At 31.8% G+C, this 22,193-nt stretch overlaps 1 protein-coding gene across 4 annotated transcripts in view; it reads right to left on the bottom strand.

The window, feature by feature from the left end:
• The window catches only part of LOC149558067 (P-loop containing nucleoside triphosphate hydrolases superfamily protein), a 259,235-nt gene extending 257,286 nt beyond the window's left edge, over window positions 1-1,949 (bottom strand). For 3 of the 4 annotated variants that reach the window (XM_089832471.1, XM_089832473.1, XM_089832472.1), the window contains exon 1: window positions 1,465-1,894. In XM_089832471.1, coding sequence (XP_089688597.1) covers window positions 1,465-1,763 — 299 coding nt within the window. In that variant the 5' untranslated portion in view covers window positions 1,764-1,894. Of the gene's footprint in view, window positions 1-1,464 lie in introns of all 4 variants that reach the window. The other variant, XM_089832470.1, reaches the window with a different exon arrangement.
• Between the last annotated feature and the right edge of the window lie 20,244 nt (window positions 1,950-22,193).

Raw genomic sequence — 22,193 nt, forward strand, 5'->3', positions numbered from 1 at the left:
AGGTGTACATGCCCCACTACCCTTTGGAATCAACCATGTGCCTACAAGGTGTAACCATAGGTATTTTTTCGCTAGGCCAAATCAAGTGCGTACAGTCCAAAGTAAAGACAATGACGCTCCTCTTAAGAGTGTCACCCATTTTCCCAAATTCAACTAGGCCACCCATAACTCTACTGACCTAGCTATCACGCAATGGTTAGAGAGTGAGATGTGATGAGATCCCTCATCTCTAGTAAGAAAAGCCATAATTCAGCAAGCTACCTGTTTATGCATGTCTTTCTTCTTACTATTGGTACGAAATAAAAATTCCACAAGATTCCATATTCTTGTTTTTTCAATATTCGTGACTCTTCAAAGAGACATAGTATTCAGTCCTACTGCCTCTGTACACCAAACCCACGCATATACCGTTGATGGTCAGTCCATTTCTAAAATTACTATGGTGCACGTATTCTGTATTCCTACACTTCCTTGGGCGTGACCCATCTACTTATGTTAAACGCAAGTGGCCTAGCCTATGTGAATTTAACTCTTTCCCTTATTTGGGTGCATGCATCTTTTCCCTCCAAGCCTATGTGAACTTATTAACCCTTATCCTTATTTGGGTGAAGGTATCTTGTCCTTCCATTTGATGTGTGCCACTGCCACTGTATATCCATTCATACACTATTCTTCACAATATTCCGAGATAACACTAAATCTGGTTTTTTTTATTGACATTACGAGGATTATATGAGCAAAAATTAAAACTAAGGATAGGATTTTCATAAATTAATTAAGTATTAATTCATAATAAATATTAAGTGTCAAACAGCCAGATGGAAAAAACCTAAGAAAGATTGAGACGACTCAGACGAGCGTTATACTATGTAACACAGTCACAGTAAAAACAAAGAAACATTTCATCATTGGATGCCCAGCCTCGGCCCTCCAATGACATTAAGATTTCGAAATCTCAAGAGTAAAATCCATACAAGAACTCTTCAAAGAGGCGAAGACTACGAAAGCATGGAAAATTTAAATTCCAATTGAGTTAAAAACTGAATCGTAAGGAAACAGCATTATCCCAATTTAGTCACTTCAATAAAGAGACATTTGTAAGATTCTCGGTCCCATAGCTATCCTCGATTTTGCTAAGGTAGTCCACGACCCAAATATTTGAAAGGCAACAAATTAAAACCCTGAGATATTGCAGTGACTATTTTTATAATGTTATTTGTTCAGAGGATAATATCTCTCCCTGTGCTTTTTGCAGCTCATACGCATAGGATGCAACAATTGTCGACCAATTCGTCAAAATTGTTCTAATAACGATAAAAAGTCAACTGGATTTTTATCCAGCAGATAGTCATAGAACCTCAGAGGCACACCGCCTCACATGAAGTCCACCTAGGCAAAAATAGCAATAGTAAAATTAGACAGTTCTTGTATAAATAAATAACACAAATACAACAGACTTTGTACCTGTCCAGAATGTAAGGAGGAACAGAATTGCCACATAGCTCTCTTAATGTCTTCCTCTGTGATTTATTCGCCCCGAGGTCATTTTCTTTTGGAAGCCTTTCAATTGGAACAGAATTACACATAAATGTTTTTGCTCTTTGATGTCTTTTTGAGGTAATGGACAGCCATGAGGGGACATTAATAAGGAAAATGGACTGATTAGCAAGAACATTTAAATTGCCTGTAGAAGTATTAGTTAATGAAGGCCGCCATAGCAGTCCCTGTACATTTGTGCCACCTAAAACCGCCCAGTGCGCCATTAAGGTCTTACTTTTTGCATTGGTAGGGTAAGGTTGCAGGATACGCCTTCGGCCCTGCGCCCAGCAAACTCCCTGCGTAACGTATTCAGTCCTACAATTTCAAAATCACAATGCGAAAAGATGTTTTGTTTTAGAACGTAGTGGGAATATATAGATATAACTAGCAGTTTAGCGATTTTTGTGCAACGGAACTTTTTGAAGCGGACCAAATTAATAAAAACGGAACAGTGCAAAAGCAGTGTTGAACGGTTGTTAATGTTTGGTTTAACCACTATTTAATTAACTATTAGTCCTCCACTATAGTTTCGTGCCCAACGAATGCATGAAACTTCGGGAAGTAGAAATTTATCGATGGAAATGGATACGAGGGAATGTTGGAGAGATAGAGTGATATGTTATTTGGAGAATTATATTATGCACAATTCTGGTCTTATTCTTTATGATGTGCTGATACATGTTATTTGGAGAATTATATTATGCACAATTCTGGTCTTATTCTTTATGATGTGCTGATACATGTTATTTGGAGAATTATATTATGCACAATTCTGGTCTTATTCTTTATGATGTGCTGATTTCTAGTGGGCGCTTTGTGAGTCGGGCCTATTGACATTTAAGAAATATTTAAATAAAATGAAAGTATGTAAATTAAATCATTCGATTATTCAATTTTATCATTAAAATCTACTTAATAATTTAAAATTAAAAAATATTTTCAAAATAAATATTATAAAAATTATCATACTTTTTTAATTAATTTTATTATAGAAATTTCAAAAAAATCATTATGAATAGACTAAATTATTTTGTATTTTTAAATAAAATTTTCATAAAACATATTTTTAAAATTGTTTATAACTTTGAAATTGAATTGAATGTCATTGTTTTTAAAAAAATAGTATAATCATTAAGTGAAAAATGTGATGCGTCAAAATTCCTATCAATAATTGAAAAAAAGGAAAATAGAGATTTATAGATAGAAAGGAATGATAGAAAGAGAGAGCCAAAGGAGAGAATGGTATGTTAATATAAGGACAACTAAAGGTAGAGTGATGAGAGAGTTGAAGGGAATTTAAAACATATTAATAATTATATTATTTTTAAAAATATATAAATAACAATAGAAATTATATTATATTAATGAACTATGATTTCTACAAATTCAATTGAAATATTTAATTTTAAAAAATAAATTGTTGATTACTTTATTCAAACTACCAAAATATCTAGTAAGTTTGAAGGTAGTATTAGTTTAACAATTTGTAAAATGGTCTTAAAAAAAATAGAACAAGATTGTAAAATAGTAGCTAGTAAAACATAATGGAAACTTAATAACATTCTACAATTGGCAAAAATAAACATCACTATAAAATTAATAAATATATTTAAAATATAAAATATAAAATATTTAACTCTATATTTGATTGTACTTGGTAAGAAAAATAAATTGTGATAATTAATATTGATTAGACATTCATTTTTGTTTAAAGAGGGGTGGTGAAAGATAAAAATATTACTTTTTTGAAAATCTAATGAACTTGTCACAAATGTGAAAAAGATAAAATTGTAATTAATGCATTATAGAGTTGTTAAGAAATATTTTATTTTTGTTGGAGAAAATTGAATTTTCTCCCTACCAAAGCTAGGATGACTCAATAGAGTGAATAAAAAATGTGATTTATAAAATAATGAAAAATTAGGAAAAGATATAAACATTTGAAGTTTCTTTTAATCTTTTAAATCCTATGAGTTGATTGGTCATTTTAATTGAAATTTTGAATTGAATGAAAGCAATAGTATCCTGCCTTTGGTGGGAACTAAAAATCTGAAAAGATATACAATTTGAAGTTTCATTTTTTTTTTAATCATTAGATTTGTAGAATAGTAGAGTTATTAGCCTCATCCATGATAAAGATCTATGTTAGAGCTTTTTTATTAATTTATTCTAAAGTACAAACAAAAAATATTTTTTTAATTAGTTTGAAAATTGATATTTTATTTTATTTTTTAATTTTTTAAATATAATTTTGAGTTATCTATTAAAAGTTAGCTTATAGTTTTTTAAAATATTAAAGATGAAAAAATAAATATATTTTTTCAACAAATGTCATCAAAATAAAATGACATTTATTGTCTTAATTATGATTATTGACTTTACTAGTATTACACATGTCATCCTTTTGTTATGTGACTTCACTTTTTATACAAGCAAAAATTAAAAAGTTATAAGTTATAATGCACAATCAATGCAACTGGTACAAGTCTTATCAATAATTTTTAGAATTTTTCTTTTCAAAATTTAATTTCTTCATGGAGTTAATAAGATCTTAGATAAATGATATTTTTTCTACTTTAATAAATATGGAAATATTTCAAACCTTGTAACAAATGATAGACCCAAAACCATAACATTAAGGGAGCGATGAGCGGGAAAGGGAGCGGATCTAGAGTTTTCAAACTGAGGGTTTCCTATAGATGCAGGAGTGTTGCAAGGGTGTCTGAGATTGGTGAGGGGGAAGATAATGATGATGAGGCACTTGGTGGTGAGGGAGTTTGTTTTTGTGAGTTTTTGGTGGACTTTTCCCTATTGGATTCGGCTGTCTTGTTGTCCCAGTGCTCTCTGTTTGTTGATCTGAAGGCAAGGGTTTCTCAAACACATAATCTTGCTCTTGTGTGGTGCAATCCAACTAGGAGTTTTCTCCATTAGGTCGGTACTCATGTTGGTTGTGGTCTTCATTGTTTGAGAAGGATGTGCAGAGATTGGGATCTGGTCTTTAGTACCATTCCTATTGGTGACATTGTTGACGGGTTCCTCTAGGGTGTCGCTCTTTGCTGGGGGCAGCTTTCTTTTGAGGGTTGTTGTATGATTTTTGTGAAGGTTGGATCTGCACTTCTACGACTATGGGGAGAGAGGCTTTCCCCCAGATTCATAGATGGTTGTGATGGTGACATGGGCAAGGGTGGGGGCATTGGATTTCAAAGCTTGTTCCAAGGCTCTCATTCTCCCTGGCTCATCTTACCTTGGAACGACATTATTTGGATCAAGTCTTTTGGATCCTGTGTCTTCCCAAGCTCTGGTGGGGAGTTTAGCTATTTGCGTGGTACTCCTCGCTTTTATGCTGGTAAAGATTAGGTTGGGATGGTTCCTCACCCCCTCCCTATGCTGGATTGAGGGTTGCTACCTATGGTAAAATCTTGGGCTATGGAGGCTCATGCGGCTTGTCTCTCTTGGGCACTACTGGTTTCAAGCATTAGGTTCTTGTGCCTTTATGCTGGTTGATCAAGCTTGGGTTCCCCCACTTGTGGGTGGTTGGTTCTTTGTTGGGAAGGCTCTACATTGTCTTCTCATCATGAGTAAAATGTTGTTACACAGGTCATGGGCTTGGATTTTTGTCTTTGCTCCTTCTCACATGGCTTCTATGGAGGTGAAGCTATCTCCTATTTAGGTGAAGATCTGGTGTGAGTTGCTAGTTGTGGAGGAGACTCCTATTGAGGGGGACATTCTCAGGGCTACTACTTTTGATAGGTTGGGGATTTGGTGGTTCCATCTTCTTAACTTTGATGTTTGGTTCCTTGTTGGGAGGGCTCTCCATTGTCCTCTCATTATGAGTAAAATGTTGTTACAGAGGTGGTGAAGCTCCTTACATGGCTTCTATGGAGGTGAAGCTATCTCCTATTGAGGTGGAAATCTGGTGTGAGTTTTTGGAGACGACTATTGAGGGGGACATTTTCAAGGCTGCTACTTGTGATAGGTTGGGGGGTTGGTGGCTCCACCTTCCTAAACTTGATGTTTTGATCTTCTCTCCCCCTTGTTTCTGTTGTGGGGGACCCTTTCACTATTGAGGTGGGAAAGGAGACTGTTGTGAGGTGGAAGATCTTTGAAAGTGTTGGCCTGGGAAAGGTGCCAAGATGGTTATGGATCTCTGGTTCTAACAAAGAAGAAAGGATAGGCAGGTTGTTGCCTTGTTTAGGTGTTCAATTTTTATGGTGATGAAAGGACCTCATTTTTCCTGGTTCTTGTCTTCTTGTGATTGGATGTATGTTGGAAGTTTTAAAGGGCTCGTCCAAGTCCTTGGTTCTTGTTTTTTCTTATGGTTCACAGCTTGTATGGGGGCTTGTCCCAAGGTGTGTCATTCTCAGACCTTTGTCTTTGACAAAGGTAAGTCTATATTGTAGATCCTTGGTGATCCTGGATTTGGCATTAGGTGTTGTTAATTTTGTTTCACAGTATCTAGTGTGAGTTGTTTGTACCACGGGCCAACACCCTCTTGCTGCTTTTCTTAATAAAAAACAAATGATAGACCCAAAAAATTCTAAATTTGATTGGTTAGATTAATTGCACTTTTAGAACCTAATGATTCCAATAGTTTTCATGTCAAATTAATAAAGCATTTAATTTTTATTTTCACTAAAATCAATTTCCTACTTTTTCATAAGATTGTTATGAGTTCAATTATATCCAGTTTTTATAAATAATTCTTAGTACCACTCATATTTTATGATATTTTAATGTTTATCTTGAAAATCAAGAATAAGTTTTTAATAAATAGAAATTGTTGTTTTAAATATATATTTAAAGATAATAAATTGACAAGGTCTAATTTGGTCAATGAGAATCTTCTATGTTAGGTTATGTCAAGCTCCTCTAGCTCATATGGTATTAGAGGAGGTGTTGTGCCAGTGTCATTGATCATGTTAAAAAGTTTGAGGATTTTCAAGATGGCAATATAAGTTCAACATAATGAACACAAATACAATCATTTATATGTGCATTTTGGAAACCCTTAGAAATGATAAATTTAATATTGAAACATAATGATTATAATTCATTAAAAACCTTATAAATTTCATGTATATGATGTTGATGTACCATTGCTATGTTATTCCTTGGAAATTGCAAGTTTGGATGTACACTCTCATATTCATAAGTTGGAGATATTTTTCCACAACAAGTCAAATTGTGATATTTCTATCAAGATTTAACTGTGTGGTTTTTTGAGTCAAACTCATTGAATCATGTTTCATGAGTAGTGATTCACATGAATGCATCTCTCGTGAGAATAAATGGAACACTTGGCACTAATAATTTCTAGGTGATGCTCACAAAGGTGAAGCATTGGGACTTCCTGGGAGGTCACTCATCCCACTACTACTCTAGTCGAGTGTGCTTAACTACGGAGTCCCCTCCATGGTTAAACTCACTCTGCTTGCAACCCCAATTGCAAAATATTCACCAAGTGTTGTGCCTTATGAATCATTCATTAGAAGGCCCCTTTAAGCTTGTCAATTAATTAGTAAGAGATATTTTTCCACAGCAAGTCAAATTGTTATATTTCTATCAAGATCTAATTGTGTATTTTTTTGAGTCAAACTCATTGACTCATGTTTCATGAGTAGTGATTCCCATGAATCCATATCTCATGAGAATAAATGGAGCACTTAGCACTCATTGGATCTAGGTGATGCTCACAAAGGTGAAGCATCAGAACTTCCTGAGAGGTCACCCATCCTAGTACTACTCCAACTCAAGCACCCTTAACTATAGAGTTCCCTCCATGGTTAAACCAACTGAAAAAACTACACAGTTTAATCCTAATAGAAATATCACAATTTGACTTGTTGTGAAAAAATATCTCTAACTTATCAATTGATAAGCTTAATGGGCTTTATAATGAATGGTTCATAAGGCAAAACACTTGGAAAAGGTTGTACAAATGGGGTTACAAGTAGACTGGATTTGATCATGAAGGGAGCTCCATAGTTAAGCGCACTTGAGCTAGAGTAGTACTGGAATGGGTGACCTCCCAGAAAGTATTGGTGCTTCACCTTTGTGAGCATCACTTAGATCCAATGAATGCTAAGTGTTTCATCTATTCTCATGAGAGATGGATTTGTGTGAATCACTACTCATGAAACATGAGTCAATGAGTTTGACTCAAAAATGTACACTGCTAAATCTTGATAAAAATATCACAGTTTGACTTGTTGTGGAAATATATCTCTAACTTATCAATTGATTAGCTTAGAGGATTTCTTATGCATATTTCATAAGTCACAACACTTGGTAAAGGTTTTGCAAATGGGGTCACAATCAAAGTGGTTTTAACCATGGAGGGAACTTTGTCGTTAAGTGTGCTTGAGCTCAAGTAGTATTGGTATGGGTGACCTCCTGAGAAGTCCCCATGTTTCACCTCTATGAGCATCACCTAGATCCAATGGGTGCTAAGTGTTTCATTTATTCTAATAAAATATGGATTTGTATGAACCACTACTCATGAAATATGAGTTAGTGAGTTTCACTCAAAAAACTACACAGTTAAGTCCTGATAAAAATATCACAACTCTCATATTCAATTAAGGAAATTTAACAATATTAAGAAAAACACTATAAGTTGTAGTTGGGGAAAATGTTGTTAGGATAAACTTGTAAGCATATTGAAACTGAAATTAGGAATTCTTAAGTTGTAAATATAAATTAGTTAGGATTAAATTATTAAAAAATGTATGTATTATCATCTTGGAGGAGGTATGGGGGTCATGAGTTGGCGATTACCTTAAATACAATGTTTTCAGTATTTTTTTGAATATTTAAGGGTGAAGTAGTTAATTAAGTCATCCTGAAAAAATACTAAATATAGTACAAATGCATAAGTACATGGTTATGCTTGGAGTGGATTATGAGAGACTTTTTTATTTTTATGGTTGTATAAGAATTATTTTACATGTTGTTATAGCGCTATAAATTGTAAGCACCTTGTTGAGGTGTACAACCTATACTTTATAGCACTCATTTTAGTATGTGATTATTCTTCTACACATCATAGAGCTTTATTGTGCATTTAAATGATAAATATATAAAGTTAGCTCCTCTCTAGATTTAATTTATATGCATGCGCTTAATATTTTGCTGTGCCTCTTTAATTATTTTATCTCGTTTATTTTCTTCTTGCATGTGTAGGCCCTATTGAATTATAGTGTTCATTTTTATTTATCTTGATTATAACTCTCGACTTTGAGTGCATTTTTGGAATCCTAATATTCCAATAGGCTCAAGATTTAAATTTGAACTCGAAAACAATGGCATAGGAAAAATCTATGGGTATATGGTGTGTCTAACTTGTTCATGCCTAGAATGTCTCCCCATACTATGGAGCTTGTGGCAAAATTTAAATTGTGATTTCCATTCAATTTTTTACCATGATTTTCAATCTAAGTTGGCTCTCTTTGAGTTTATTTATAATATATATTTATTTATATTCACTTATAAAATTGGAAGAAAAAATAATAATTAAATGGAATTATAAAATCAAGAAAATAGACCTCCAACCAAGTTAAACAATGTCTAGACTTAATATAAAAGTATTATTAAAAAATTATTTTAGATAAATATATTAAATTTCAACCTTGGAAAATTTATCTTTTCAAATATGATTATGGAATTAGTCATTTTCAAATAAGGTACTTTGAAAAATTTAAAAGTAATATAAAAATAGGATATATTTTGCAATGTCTCATTCTTACTTAAACAAATAAAGATAGAAAAATATATATGCTTTAATGAACTATACTTTCCTTAATTTTATAGTACATGAAATTCATTGGACTATTATTCAATTCAAGTGTAGAAGCTCTAATTTTTTTAACCTGTCAACAATGATGTATGATGGTACAATAGAAATCTGTATTTTCTGGTCATGAAAACTAATTTTATCTCTACAAAAATTAGCATAGTTCAATAGTATTCTAGAAAATTCAGATTTATAAAATCATATAAAATATAAAATAAATATAAACATTAGAAGTTTGTTTAATTCTTTACTACGATTGGTCAGTTTAATTGGAAAAAAAAATTGAATGATTATGTTAGTATCCTGCCAGGAACTAATAAATAATTTACCTATGTTTCGTCACAATTTTAAGATAATATTTTTGGCATGCCTCAAAGGTGAGACTATGGTTATGAAAGGGGTGAAGTAAATGTATGCATTTCATTCTCTTTGTAATAAAGATAAATATAAGCTTAAAGATGTGGGATTTCAGGGTGGATAATGGTTTACTATCACTTAAACCTCACATTCCCTTGGGACTTTGAAAAAAATAATATAGGGCATTATAATATGTTGATGTGTCCAGAGATGAAGTAAGGGATATGCACTCCAAATGCCCTCAATTTGTGGGTAGTTTCAAGGTGTCATTTGAGGGATTGTGCAAGATATAAAAAAAAGATTAAAATGAAGACTACCCCACATTCCATTTCCATAATGAAAGAAATATTTCATAACATGAAGGGATTATGGTATATGATGTGGTTAAAGTTCAGACTCTAATCCATATTCCCTTTCTTATAAAGGAAAACTTCAAGAGTATATCGAGGGGTTGCATGATAAATTTAAAAATGGAGAAGTGTATGCCATATAATCATTCATGATATTTAACGTTAATTATGTTTCGATTATGTGATCCCATAATGATAATGATATTATTTTTGAGATAGAAGGATATTTTCAGCATTGTGGGAGATTTTTGAGATGGTTTACATGTTGGATTGATGATATGTTTTCTCATTGATGTCAATATATTTTTTAAGGTTATAGACAAGCTTAGATTTTGTATATTTTAGGTTGTTTCTAAGTATAGTATAAACAATTTTTGACATCATTCGCAAGCATTTAGTTGTGTTTTTAGGGTGATTGTATACCTTATTTGTAAGGTTGCATCTGTTTATGTCTGATATTCAATGAGTTTTAATTTTTTTTTGAACATTGGTTGCAAGTTAGTGATAGAGAATTATGCTAGAGGTAGTTGTAATATTTTGGGTATTATAAATTGTTGGCAAGGTGGACTTAAGGTTTTCTAGCATAGAAAATGTTAGAATACTTTGTTATGTGTGCGTGTTCATATTTGTGTATTGTTTGGTTCATGTTTGTTTGGTCACTAGCGTGTAACTTGATGTATCTTATACTGTTAGTCAGTAGGATGGCGGACTGTGTTGATTTATTTTTCCAAGAATTGATTATGGATCCTACATGTGGATTAATTTATGTAATTATTGTACAACTATATAAGAAGGTTTGTATGCCTTAACATGGGTCTATTTGTCTATTTATGTATTGTAGAAGTCCTAAGAGGCCAACCTAAATACTTATTTGTAATCAGTATAATGGAAAGTAATGTCCTCATTTGTAATGTATAAAATCTAGTATGCAAGCCTTGATGCTAGAATATTAGAGAAGAGATGAAGGATTGTTATATGCTTTGAGAAGAGGTATGTGTAGAATCTAATATCATTCCTAGTGCACTTCAAAGGAATTGTTAAGGCAATTGAGTTGTTGTTCAGTCAGTTCATCCCTTTGGATTTGTAGATCCTTGAAGGTGGCTTTAACCTTCATCTCTAAGATAGTGAGTCTTCTTGATGGTGGATTTAAACTTCATCCTTTGGGTGTAATGTGCTTGGGTAGTGAGCCTTTTGTTCTCATCAAATCCTAGTAGAGTTATGAACCTTTTAATAGGGGTCTAGGTCTTGACATATTTTTGTTGTTGCTTAGTGTACCATTGTAAAGACTTGGTTTTGTGCTCAGGTACTATACCAGATCCATCTTCATATACATATACAAACTTGTTATAATCATCAATTCTTTTTTTATCTCCTCATCATTCTTATTTGCAAACTCATTAATTCTAACATTTGCACTTCCAATCATTGTGTCAGTTACTTTATTCAAACATTTATAAACCTTGCTCCTAGTAGAGTAACCTAGGAATATACATTCATCACCTTTTGAATAAAATGTCCCATTCCTTTCATCTTTATAAATATAGAACCTACTTTCAAATATTTTGAAATAACTAACATTCGGTGTGTGACCATACCAAAGTCCATATGGTGTCTTGTTTGTTCCTTTCTTCAACTAAACTTGGTTGAGAGTATATAAAATAACGTTTATAGCTTCTCTCCAAAATATTGTGCAACTCCCTTTTTAATTAGTAGTGTTCTAGCACAATCAAAAATCAATCTATTTCTTCTATCTGCAATTCCATTATGTTGAGGTGTCCTCAATGCAGAAATTTATTGCTTAATTCCATGCTCAACACAAAAGTTAAGGAATTCAAAAAATATTAATTCACCGCCTCTATCAAATCTCAAACATTTTAGTTGTTTACCAGTTTATTTTTCAACTCTAGCTCTATACCACTTGAATGTATCAAATGCATATGACTTGAACTTCATGAACATGACAATCATCATTATAAAATAATCATCAACAAATAGAATACAATATCTATCTCCATAATAGCTCTCAACTTTCATAGGACCACAAAAATCAATATGTACTAGTTTCATAATATCATTAGTTGAATGTATCCTACTTGAGCAACTAGACTTATTCATCTTAAGGTAAAAGCACATATCTATGTCACTGTTTGTGATATCAAAACCTATTTTGGTGAAATTTTATTTCTCTATCAAAACTCAATTTTTTTCAAAAACTAAAAATACCCTTTTATAGATCTTAGATTCAATATCATCATTATATAAATTTTTGAGTGTTTTGATTGGTTATAATATGTTAGAATTTCAAAATATTATAAGTTGATATTTCAACATTTCAGAAGATGCTCATTTAAAAAATGGAAAAAAATAGTAAATCATACCAAAAAAACAATAAAATTATATTTATCTCTAGAGGAGAGAGTCCTCTTCATGAATATGTAATTTTTTCTCAAGAAGGTGTAGATTTGATTGGGAAGTTTTGACGGGAGGAAAAAATTGTAGGCTTCTAAGAAGGTCCAGCTTGAGTACTTATAACAAACAAAATATAGATCAAAAATAATTATTTCCTTTTTTGTGCACTAGATATACATGTCATCTATAAGATATTTTCAAATCAAAACAAAAAAAGATGATTTGCATTTTATTTTTTGAGGGGAACTATACCCTATTTTTTTATAGTTAAAAAAGGGACTTGAAAATAAAAGAAATGAACAAATTCTTACTCAAAAAAATTTGAAAAAATGATAGGCATAAATTTCATCCAATTCTATACATTTCATTAGTTTACATCATTTTCAAATTCTAAACACAAATACCATTTTTTTGGTCATTAATGTTGAACTGTCACATTTTGATATCACGTTTCTTCATAAAAGGTGACAAAGGTTTGTGCTTTTACCCTTTACCGAGATTACATTTCTTGCACATAGCATTATCAAGTTTTTGTAATTTCAGTAAGTCTCTCACTTTAATTTTTCTTCTTACTTTGACCATATTATCAAAGTTAACATGAGACGGTCTCTTATGCCACAACCATACATATTGAAATTTTGCATATAGACGTGCACTAATAGTAGGATATAGGTAAAATAAGTTACCTGTTGTTTTCTCTCCAATACTAATCATGTTTCTATTATCTCATAAATCTTTGCCTTTCTATTTTGAAATTCCATCTTGCGACTTGTATTATTCAACTAAGCAACACTCAACACATTATACTTTAGTCCTTGAGCCCAATATGCATCATCACATGTGATTTTATCATTTAGCATAAACATACCTCTACCTTTCATAGAACATGGAACATCATTTCTAATTTTAGCAGTTCCACCATCATATTCTACTAGTTTATCAAACTTATTAATTTCACTAGTCATGTGATGTGAACATCCACTATCAATAATCCATGTATCACTCTTACTAACATGAGAAATAAGGTTTTTTCCTTCCTCATACCTTTCCTCATCTAAATCTTATTTAACAACATATACCAATCCTACTCCTTCATTCTCATCTTCAATGTCTGACTCAGTGTGCTCCTCCTCAACAATGTAGCATGACTTCTTCCCTTTGTCCTTGTAGTCTTCATTCTTTCTTATTTTGTGTTTTTTCCTTACCATTCTTGTCACTCTTGTTCTTTTCAGGATATCTACCAACAATATGACCAACTTCATTGCATTTAAAACACATTAGAGACAATTTAACTTTGAATTTTCCCTTACCTTTCAATAGCCTCCTTGTAAGTAGTGCTTCAATCTCATCCATATCTTATTCTAAATCAAAATCACTCTCATCCTTACTTCTCTTTTCTTTCTTTGAAATTCCATTGATTAGTGATGACTTGAAAGAATTCTCAATTTTAGGCACACTATTACCAAAGTTAATTCAAATGCAGTCAATCTATCGATTGAACCATCAAGAGTAAGATCATTAGTAGACATAGCTTTGAATTCTTGAATAGAAGATACTCTTATAGAATAAATAGGAAATAGTGTTATGAAAACTTTACTTACAACTTCTTCATTATTGACAAATCCTCTAATAGATTTGATGACACTCACAACTTATTTGATTCAATTATCATACTAAATAATATTTTCTCCATCTTTAATCCCCATATCATCATATTTACCACTTAGACTTTCTTCTTTGGCCCTTAATACATTTTGATCTCCACCATGCATGACTATTAGCTTGTCCCACATTTCTTTAGGAGTACCATAGTTCTTGACATCATCAAACTCAACACCATTCAGTGCAGATGCAATTTCAATCATTAGACTGTTATGTTCTTTCTTTTAGGTCATCTCCTCTATTGTCATGGGTGGGTTTGGAGGGGTGTGCTAGTTTTCCATATAGTATAGTTCATTATCTCCAATCCCAGATAAATGTAACCTCATCCTTCTTTTCCATGAAGATAAATTATCCATGTTCATCTTTGGTACCTCTCTCTCATACTTTTTTGGATTTTTACCTCAAGTCCTTTCAAATTGTTCCTTCAAGAACTCAGCTCTAATACCAATTGTTAGATAAATTAGACAAGGAGGGGGGGGGGGATTAGTTATAACCATCTAATCTATAGGCCTTAAGAACACTTTTCACCAACTTAAATTCTTTAATTTTTCAGTTCATTCACTCGGTAACCAAACCTAACATCATAACTTAAACTAATATAAACTTTGCATCAAATTGTCAACTTAATATACTAAGTACCATAATAAACTTTCAAATTATATCAAGTTGCAATAATAAATAGTTAACATGAAATAAACATGAAACACAATAAGCATCCACACAATTTGAGATAAGTATTTAATATATAAATCCCAGAAAGGGAAAAACTACCTAGGAACTGACAACCCAAAATTTTCACTCTTATGAAGTGAGCTCTGTTAGAAGAAAATCTTTTTTTTGGATTGAGAAGAGGCCAAAACCAAGATTAATTATTATGTATTGTTATTAACTATTATTTTATTAAGAATTTGTAGATTCAAACACAAGACCTCTTCAATAAGAGGCTCACAATTTACCGTTGTGTTGTAGGCTCTTACCTTGTAAGAAGACAATCTTATTAAAGGTTACATACACATTATTAATGTGACCTTGTTAGATGATTTACACCAAAGACCATCTTGGCCTTATCACTCCCTGACATTTATAAATATTGGTATGCTCTAAAGGACTTACAACACATTCAAAAGAATGTCACTGTATGGGATTTCAAAATATTGTTAGGTCCACTCGGGTAAGATATTTTCTGCTACAATGAATAGAAAGTAATAGTGAAATGATCTATTAGGTTTTAGCACTACCTTTCTTTTTTGTATCCCCACTTCTCTTAATCTCTTTCTTCTGATCCCTTACTAGCTAATACACACACTTCATGCATCAACTTAACACTTCCTTTTCCTGATCTTCATAATGTTTTTCTTCTCATTTCAACTCATGACTGTCACTTTCTTTATCAATTCAATTAGCAAAATGAACATCGTGTTCATCCCTTAAATATTTTTTTTTTCTTTCTGTAGAATTTTCTAGGTTTTTCCACTTAATTACAATCATCATATCTTCATCAGGTTCACATTCATTGAATCCAGATGCTCAAGAAATATACTTCCACCTTGAACTTTGTGCTTCAATTCAAATTCTCAAATCTTCTTCATCAGAACTTCTTTGAAATTCTTGAGTAGTTAATCTCATAACTAACTTCATTCTTATCTTTGAAACTTCTCGAACAATCTTAATTTTCATCCAATGTTATCCTCAAACCAAATCTTTTATAAACTTGTTCTTCTTTTTCATGCTTGGTTAACATTACTTCTTGCTCAGTCAATATTGGACTTAGTTAACATTGTTAGTTCTCAATTAACACTAAATATTCTTCACTTATGAACACTTACACCATCATACTTTCTTCAAATCCTCTTCATCAATCAAATGATATGACACTCTACTAAATTAGCATAATGTCTAATGAATTAAGGGTTGACATCAATGACAACAGAACAACTGATATGACTCTATTACATACATTAACAACATAATCAGTTAGGTCTAAAAACCATTTCAAAAGTAGAAATTATTGAGGTCAAAGAATTGGATTCAACATACAAGATTTGGATAAAGTTGGAGACATTGCATGAAGCTGACAAGTACACAAAGAAAGCAAAGTTGTATAACTAGAAATCAAAGCAAGAGAGTGAAATAATGTTGGAGAATGAGTTGATCAAGGCTTATATTCAAAGAACTAAAAAGATTTTTATTGGGATAAGGAATACTAGTAGAACTATAACAAAAGATGAAATTGTGCAAAAGGTTCTCAGATCCTTAATACTAGCCTATGATACAAACATTATTACTATTAAGGAAGTGATCCTTCTCATTCCAAGATTCAATGGAGAGACACTAATTAGTAAGTTACAAGATTTTGAAACTTCTAGATTGAAAGATGTTTTACCTAATGTTGAATCTACTTTTAAGGCTACTATTAATAAAGACCAAAGAATGCTAGCAAAAAGTATGAGTACTAGTAGAGGTAGTGGAAATCTTGGATAATATGCCAAGGATTGGGAAGAAATAAAAGAGTATAGGAAGCTTGAAGAACTTGAAGCTTTAGTTGTAAAGAGATAACACAAAGGTAAGGGAAAGAATGAAGGAATGCTACCATTGATATATTTTTCATGTAACAAGATTGGTCACTTTCATCTAGATTCCCTACTAGAGTGCCTATTTATAATCCTAAGCCTTATAGATCAAAATATCCTAATGAATGCTACTATGCTAGTGATAGAGTACTAGATATTGATTTTGAAGATAGTGATGACGATGAAATAGGATTTATTTCTTCTAAAAATAAAGTCTCGTTAATAAAGAAAAAGCTTTACTTTCACATGTTGAGAACAAATCAAAATGAATTATAGATAATGGATGCTCACATCATATGATAGGTGATAAAGATCTAAGTTTTTCGAATTGAAGAAATATGATGGTGTTGTTGTCAAATGTAGTTACAATTATCCTTTATTGATTAAAGGGAAAGTTTCTATTACTCTTGATGGTAAAACTAGCACTAATGATGTTTTGTTTATTGATGATCTAAAACATAGCTTATTGAGTATCAGTCACCTTTCGGATAAATTTTATTATTTGCATCTCAAAGATGGAAGATGTTCAATCAAAGATCAGTCAAGAAATATTATCACATATAGTACTAAGACCAGAGTGAATGTTTTCCAATTAAATAATTTTGAGGTAAGTTGCTTTGTTGCAAAAAAATGACGATAGTTGGTTATGGCATAGAATATTTTTTCATGCAAATTTTGATAACATGGCAAGAATCAATAACTCTAATGTAATCAAGTATTTTTCTAAAATTGTATATAAAGAATATGTGATGGGTTAACATGATTTATAAAGAATGTGTGAGGGGTTAACATACATGGAAGAATTTTCAAAAAAAGACAATTTTTACTATAGGAAAGTTGGTTCTAGTACGTATAGATTTGTGTAGCCCTACAAAGACAAAATTTATTATGGTAAGAGATACTTTATTCTCTTTTCTTGATGATTATTCTAGGATGATGTGGGTTGGTTTTCTAAAAGAAAAGTATGACGCTTTTGAGAAATTCAATATTTAAAAAGAAAAGGTAGAAAACAAATCTAGAATAAAGATAAAATGTCCAAGGTCATATAAAGGAGGTGAGTTTACATATAATAGATTTAATGCATAATGTGAGGAGCACATTGTTTTTAAGAAAACCTCAACCCCTTCAACTCCATAGAAAATGGAATAACAAAAAGAAGGAATAAAATAATTCTTGATACAACTAGAACTATGATTCTTGAAGTAAAAATTCCACATATATATTGAAAATAAGTAGAAAATACAATAGTTTACACTTTGAATAGCGTTTAGATAAGACATAGAATAGGTGAAACCTCTGATTTGGTCATGTATCTTCAGTTAAATATTTCAAATCATTTGGAAGAAAAATGTACATTAGAAGAAATGATGAGATACGAAAGTTTGATCCTAGAAGTAATGGAGCAATATTTCCTAGTTATTTTACTAGGAGCATATTTTATAAATGTTATAATCTAAGGTTGAGGAAAAAGATCAAAAGTACAAATATGAATATTGATGAAATATTTCGAATAAAATAGAGAACATTATATTATGATTCAAATAAATATGCAAATTAGACTAGCACAAGTCAAAGTTAAAATCAGAATTTAAAACAAAATCAATTCTTTGAAATTGAAAATGGGATACATGTACAGATTGAAGAAGCAAGGAAGCACCTAAAATACCAAGGTATGTATCTTTAAATCATCCTAATGATTATATTATTGGTAATGTAAGAAATAGTATAATGACTATAGCAATAATGAGATATGAATTATGTTTGATATCTCAAGTTGAACCTGAGAATACTGATGAAGAATACAAGTTCCCACCTATTGGCCAACTTTGACACTAAAACAAATATTTTTTTAAAAACTTTACTTTCAGACACATTATTAAAAAATCATAAAGAGTTTGACGATGATGTAAACTTGTAATTTTTAGAATTTTTTTTCTAGTTTCTAAAAATGTATGTTTTAAAAATATTGAATCAATTGAAGTCCATTTTTCCTTATCCTTTGAGAAGTGGTTTCGTATGAAAAATCAACATTTTCAAAGAGCGGTAGCTCTTTTGATCAACATAATTTTTTTAAAAAAATATGATAATGAAAAAATTCTTTCAAGGCTAGAATGGTAACATCAATACCTAGCAAATCTAGTTGGTTTCATTCAATTTTGCTAATATTTGTAGATTTTATTTAATGGAAAAGTGGCATTAATGATAATTTAGACATGTTGGAAACTGCAATTGGAACAATTTTTATGTTGTCATTGACGTCAAAACCTTATTGGTAAGAAAGTTTCTACCTAAGTAGAGTGCCATATCAAGATGATTTATGAAGAAGATCTGAGAAGACATAACAAAAGGACCTAGAGGAAAGGTTGAGTTATGAGGAACTACAATGGGCACTTGATTAGTTAGACCTTGACAAGATAATTTGATTGTTTAATCATAACCCGAGTGAAGAAGATATTTGTACTAAAGCCCAGAAGAAGTGATCAATAAAAGACCAAATGCATAGGCTTGACCAAGTAAAAGAGAAGAAGATTAAGGAGCTAGAAGTTTATGTTGAGTGATGCTAGAGTTGACCAAGCAATAGTATAAGCCAAGAAAAATATAGTATCGACCAACTATCAAAAAGTATGTTGAGTAGAATAGTTAGTATTGACTGAGTAATTCAATAATGAGCAAGTGTCAGAACCTAGTGTTTATCGAGGGACAACATTTGATAGTTTAAGAGAAAATATTTGTTTTTAGCTAACACAATTGAATTCTTGGGATATGGAAAATATGTTGAAGATAAGGATGGATGACCTAGAGGATTTAATTCAAGGGAAATTGTGTTTGACCATTTCTGTGCATAGATTCAAGGAGAAGTTTGGAGAAGTTTCTAAAAGAGAAAGGAGGAGACAAAATAATTGAAGGATTCAATGAATCTGACCTAACCTTGAGATCTATGGTAATGTTTGTGTGGAAAAATATTATAATTACCTATTTAAGGAGACACAAGGGCTAACCTAGCCAAGGTTGGAGTAGTTGTTAATTATGTTGATTGGTGAACTTGAGCTCAAGGTTGAACATTGAAGTGTTGAGGTGACGAGTTATTGCTTGAAGGATTGCCAACCAAATTAGTGATGGGAATGCTAATGAAGGCCATTCAATGAGTCAACTATTGAACCAAATTATGATACATATTTGAAAAGTGAATTGTATTTATCAGATCAACCTACTCTTATTTTTTAACCATTGTATTAGTTTGAAATCCTTTAATCAAGGTTGACCTAATAGTCATTTTTAAATCCTTTAATCAAGGTGACATTCTAATGGAATGTTCTAAATCCCTCTAACAAGGTCACTCCTAATAGGGTGATTAAATTATTTAACAAGCTAACAACTAACAGTGTGTTTTGTTAAAGATTAGCTCCTAATAGAGCTCACTTCAAAAGAGTAAAAATTGGTGACATGTTACTGGTATTTTTTTCCCAAATTGGGTTTCTACGTCAAATCCTAGTGTCATCTTGTATGGATATTATTTGAGATGTTTTACTGTAAATCTTTTACATTCTACAAGTTTGTTACTATTAGGACAATGGACTACAAGTTTTATGTTGTTGATTATTTTATATAGATACCGAGCTGCTAAATGTTAAGATTTGAAGTATCTGAAGTGATTAAAAGTTCAATTGGTACATTTGGACTTGAGGATAACAAATTCATCCCCCCTCTCAGTTATTCTAAATCATTCTAATAATTCATATCAAAGCATTTGTGCTTCAATAAAAAAATTTGAAGGCACTTGAAGCTAAAGATCAAAATGTACAAAAAAGGAGGTACCAAGACTAAACAAGAAGAAGTTCCTTACATGGTAGAGTTTGATGAAGTTTCATCTGGTAGGAATTCAAGAAGGAGTAACACACTATGTGGAACATGCATATGTAGAGATACCAAGACTTCTAATAGCTCAACAGATGAAAGAAAATCAAGAACACAATTAGGCAATGTTGGAGATTACATCAGCCTTAAGCTATTGAGTATGATGACATAAAGAAGTGCACTAATTTTAAGAAAATGTGGGATATGCTACAAACCATCTATGGAGGAGACACAAATGTTTTGAGAACAAAATCAACAATTTTGAGAGGCAAGTTTGATGATATGAGAAGGACAGAAGGTGAAACCATTTCCCAATATTGTGGATGTTTCAAAGAAGTGGTGAATTCTATAAGAGGATCTAATGGAAAGATTGATGATGAAATTGTGACTGGCAAGGTACTGAGAACTCTACTTCCTACATATGCTATTAGAGTTTTTACACTACAATAATTGAGATGTACACCTAGTAACAATCCGACTCTAGAACGATTGGTTGGTAGACTTACTGCTTTTGAATTGTTAAATTTTGATAATTTTACTCCTACTACTGTTGAATTTGCTTTCAAATCTCAATTGGTTCTTAATAAGAAAGGAAAAGGAAATTGTGTGAATTGTGATAGTGATATCTCTAATGAAAATCTTGATGAGCTTGAAGCATTAATGGCTACTAGACTTCCAATAGGCAAAAGAAAATTCAAAGGTAAACTTCCTATAATATATTTTTCATGTAGCAAAGTTGGTCATATTACTGCAAGGTGTTCTAACAGAGAAGACAATGATGAAAGAAAGGAAAGCAAGTACAAAGGTAGAAGAGATGATAGAGACAATAGAAGAAACAAGGACCACAAAGACAAAGATAAGAAACCTTGTTATATTGCTGAAGAAGAAACTGACAATGAGTCTAATAGTAATGATGAAGAAATTGTCTATGTTTCTATGAAAGAAGATTTTGACGAAGATAGAAAAATTGTTTTTTTTGGGGTTAACATTAGAAAAAAATAATAGTTACATGTAAATATAACCAATATCAAAAAATTATATATTTTATATAAGAGAACATTAGACACCAAGATTTAATGTGGTTCATCCAATCCTTAGGCTACATCCACCAACAACAAGTCCAATATTATTATTATCTAGTGATTACAACCTAATTACAATCTGTAATCCCTTATAGCTCAATACTGCTACAAGAACCAATTTTCTCATCACACCTTACATTATGAAATCCCTAACCTTAAGCCTTTTTATACAAGCTTTTGTTGCTTACAAAATTAGGGCTAGAATAAGTCATCCAATAGGAAAAATAACAGTCAACACCTTTTACAATATAAGGGCATTTTTGGCTTCAGGGGAACTGCCCCCCAAAATCCCCATGGGGGTGTTGCCCATCAATGCCACCCTATACTATGACAGGGAGCACACTTGGGGTGCTACCCCAGAACCCTGCAAGGGCGCTACCCCTTGACCCCATCTTAGGGGCGCTGCCCCCAAACCCCCGTAGAAATAATATGAGCAAAAAAATTATGTTGAATAAACCTCTGTGTCTAATTAGGCTCCATATCACAACATTAATTAAATATGTGAGTAAAGGTGATAGATGGATAATTGATAGTGGTTGCTCACATAGCATGACTTGTGATAAAAGTAAGTTTGAAA

Source organism: Cupressus sempervirens, chromosome 5, assembly GCF_028749045.1.
Source record: "Cupressus sempervirens isolate cs-2001-9-10 chromosome 5, ASM2874904v1, whole genome shotgun sequence".
In the NCBI taxonomy this organism is placed as follows: Eukaryota; Viridiplantae; Streptophyta; class Pinopsida; order Cupressales; family Cupressaceae; genus Cupressus; species Cupressus sempervirens.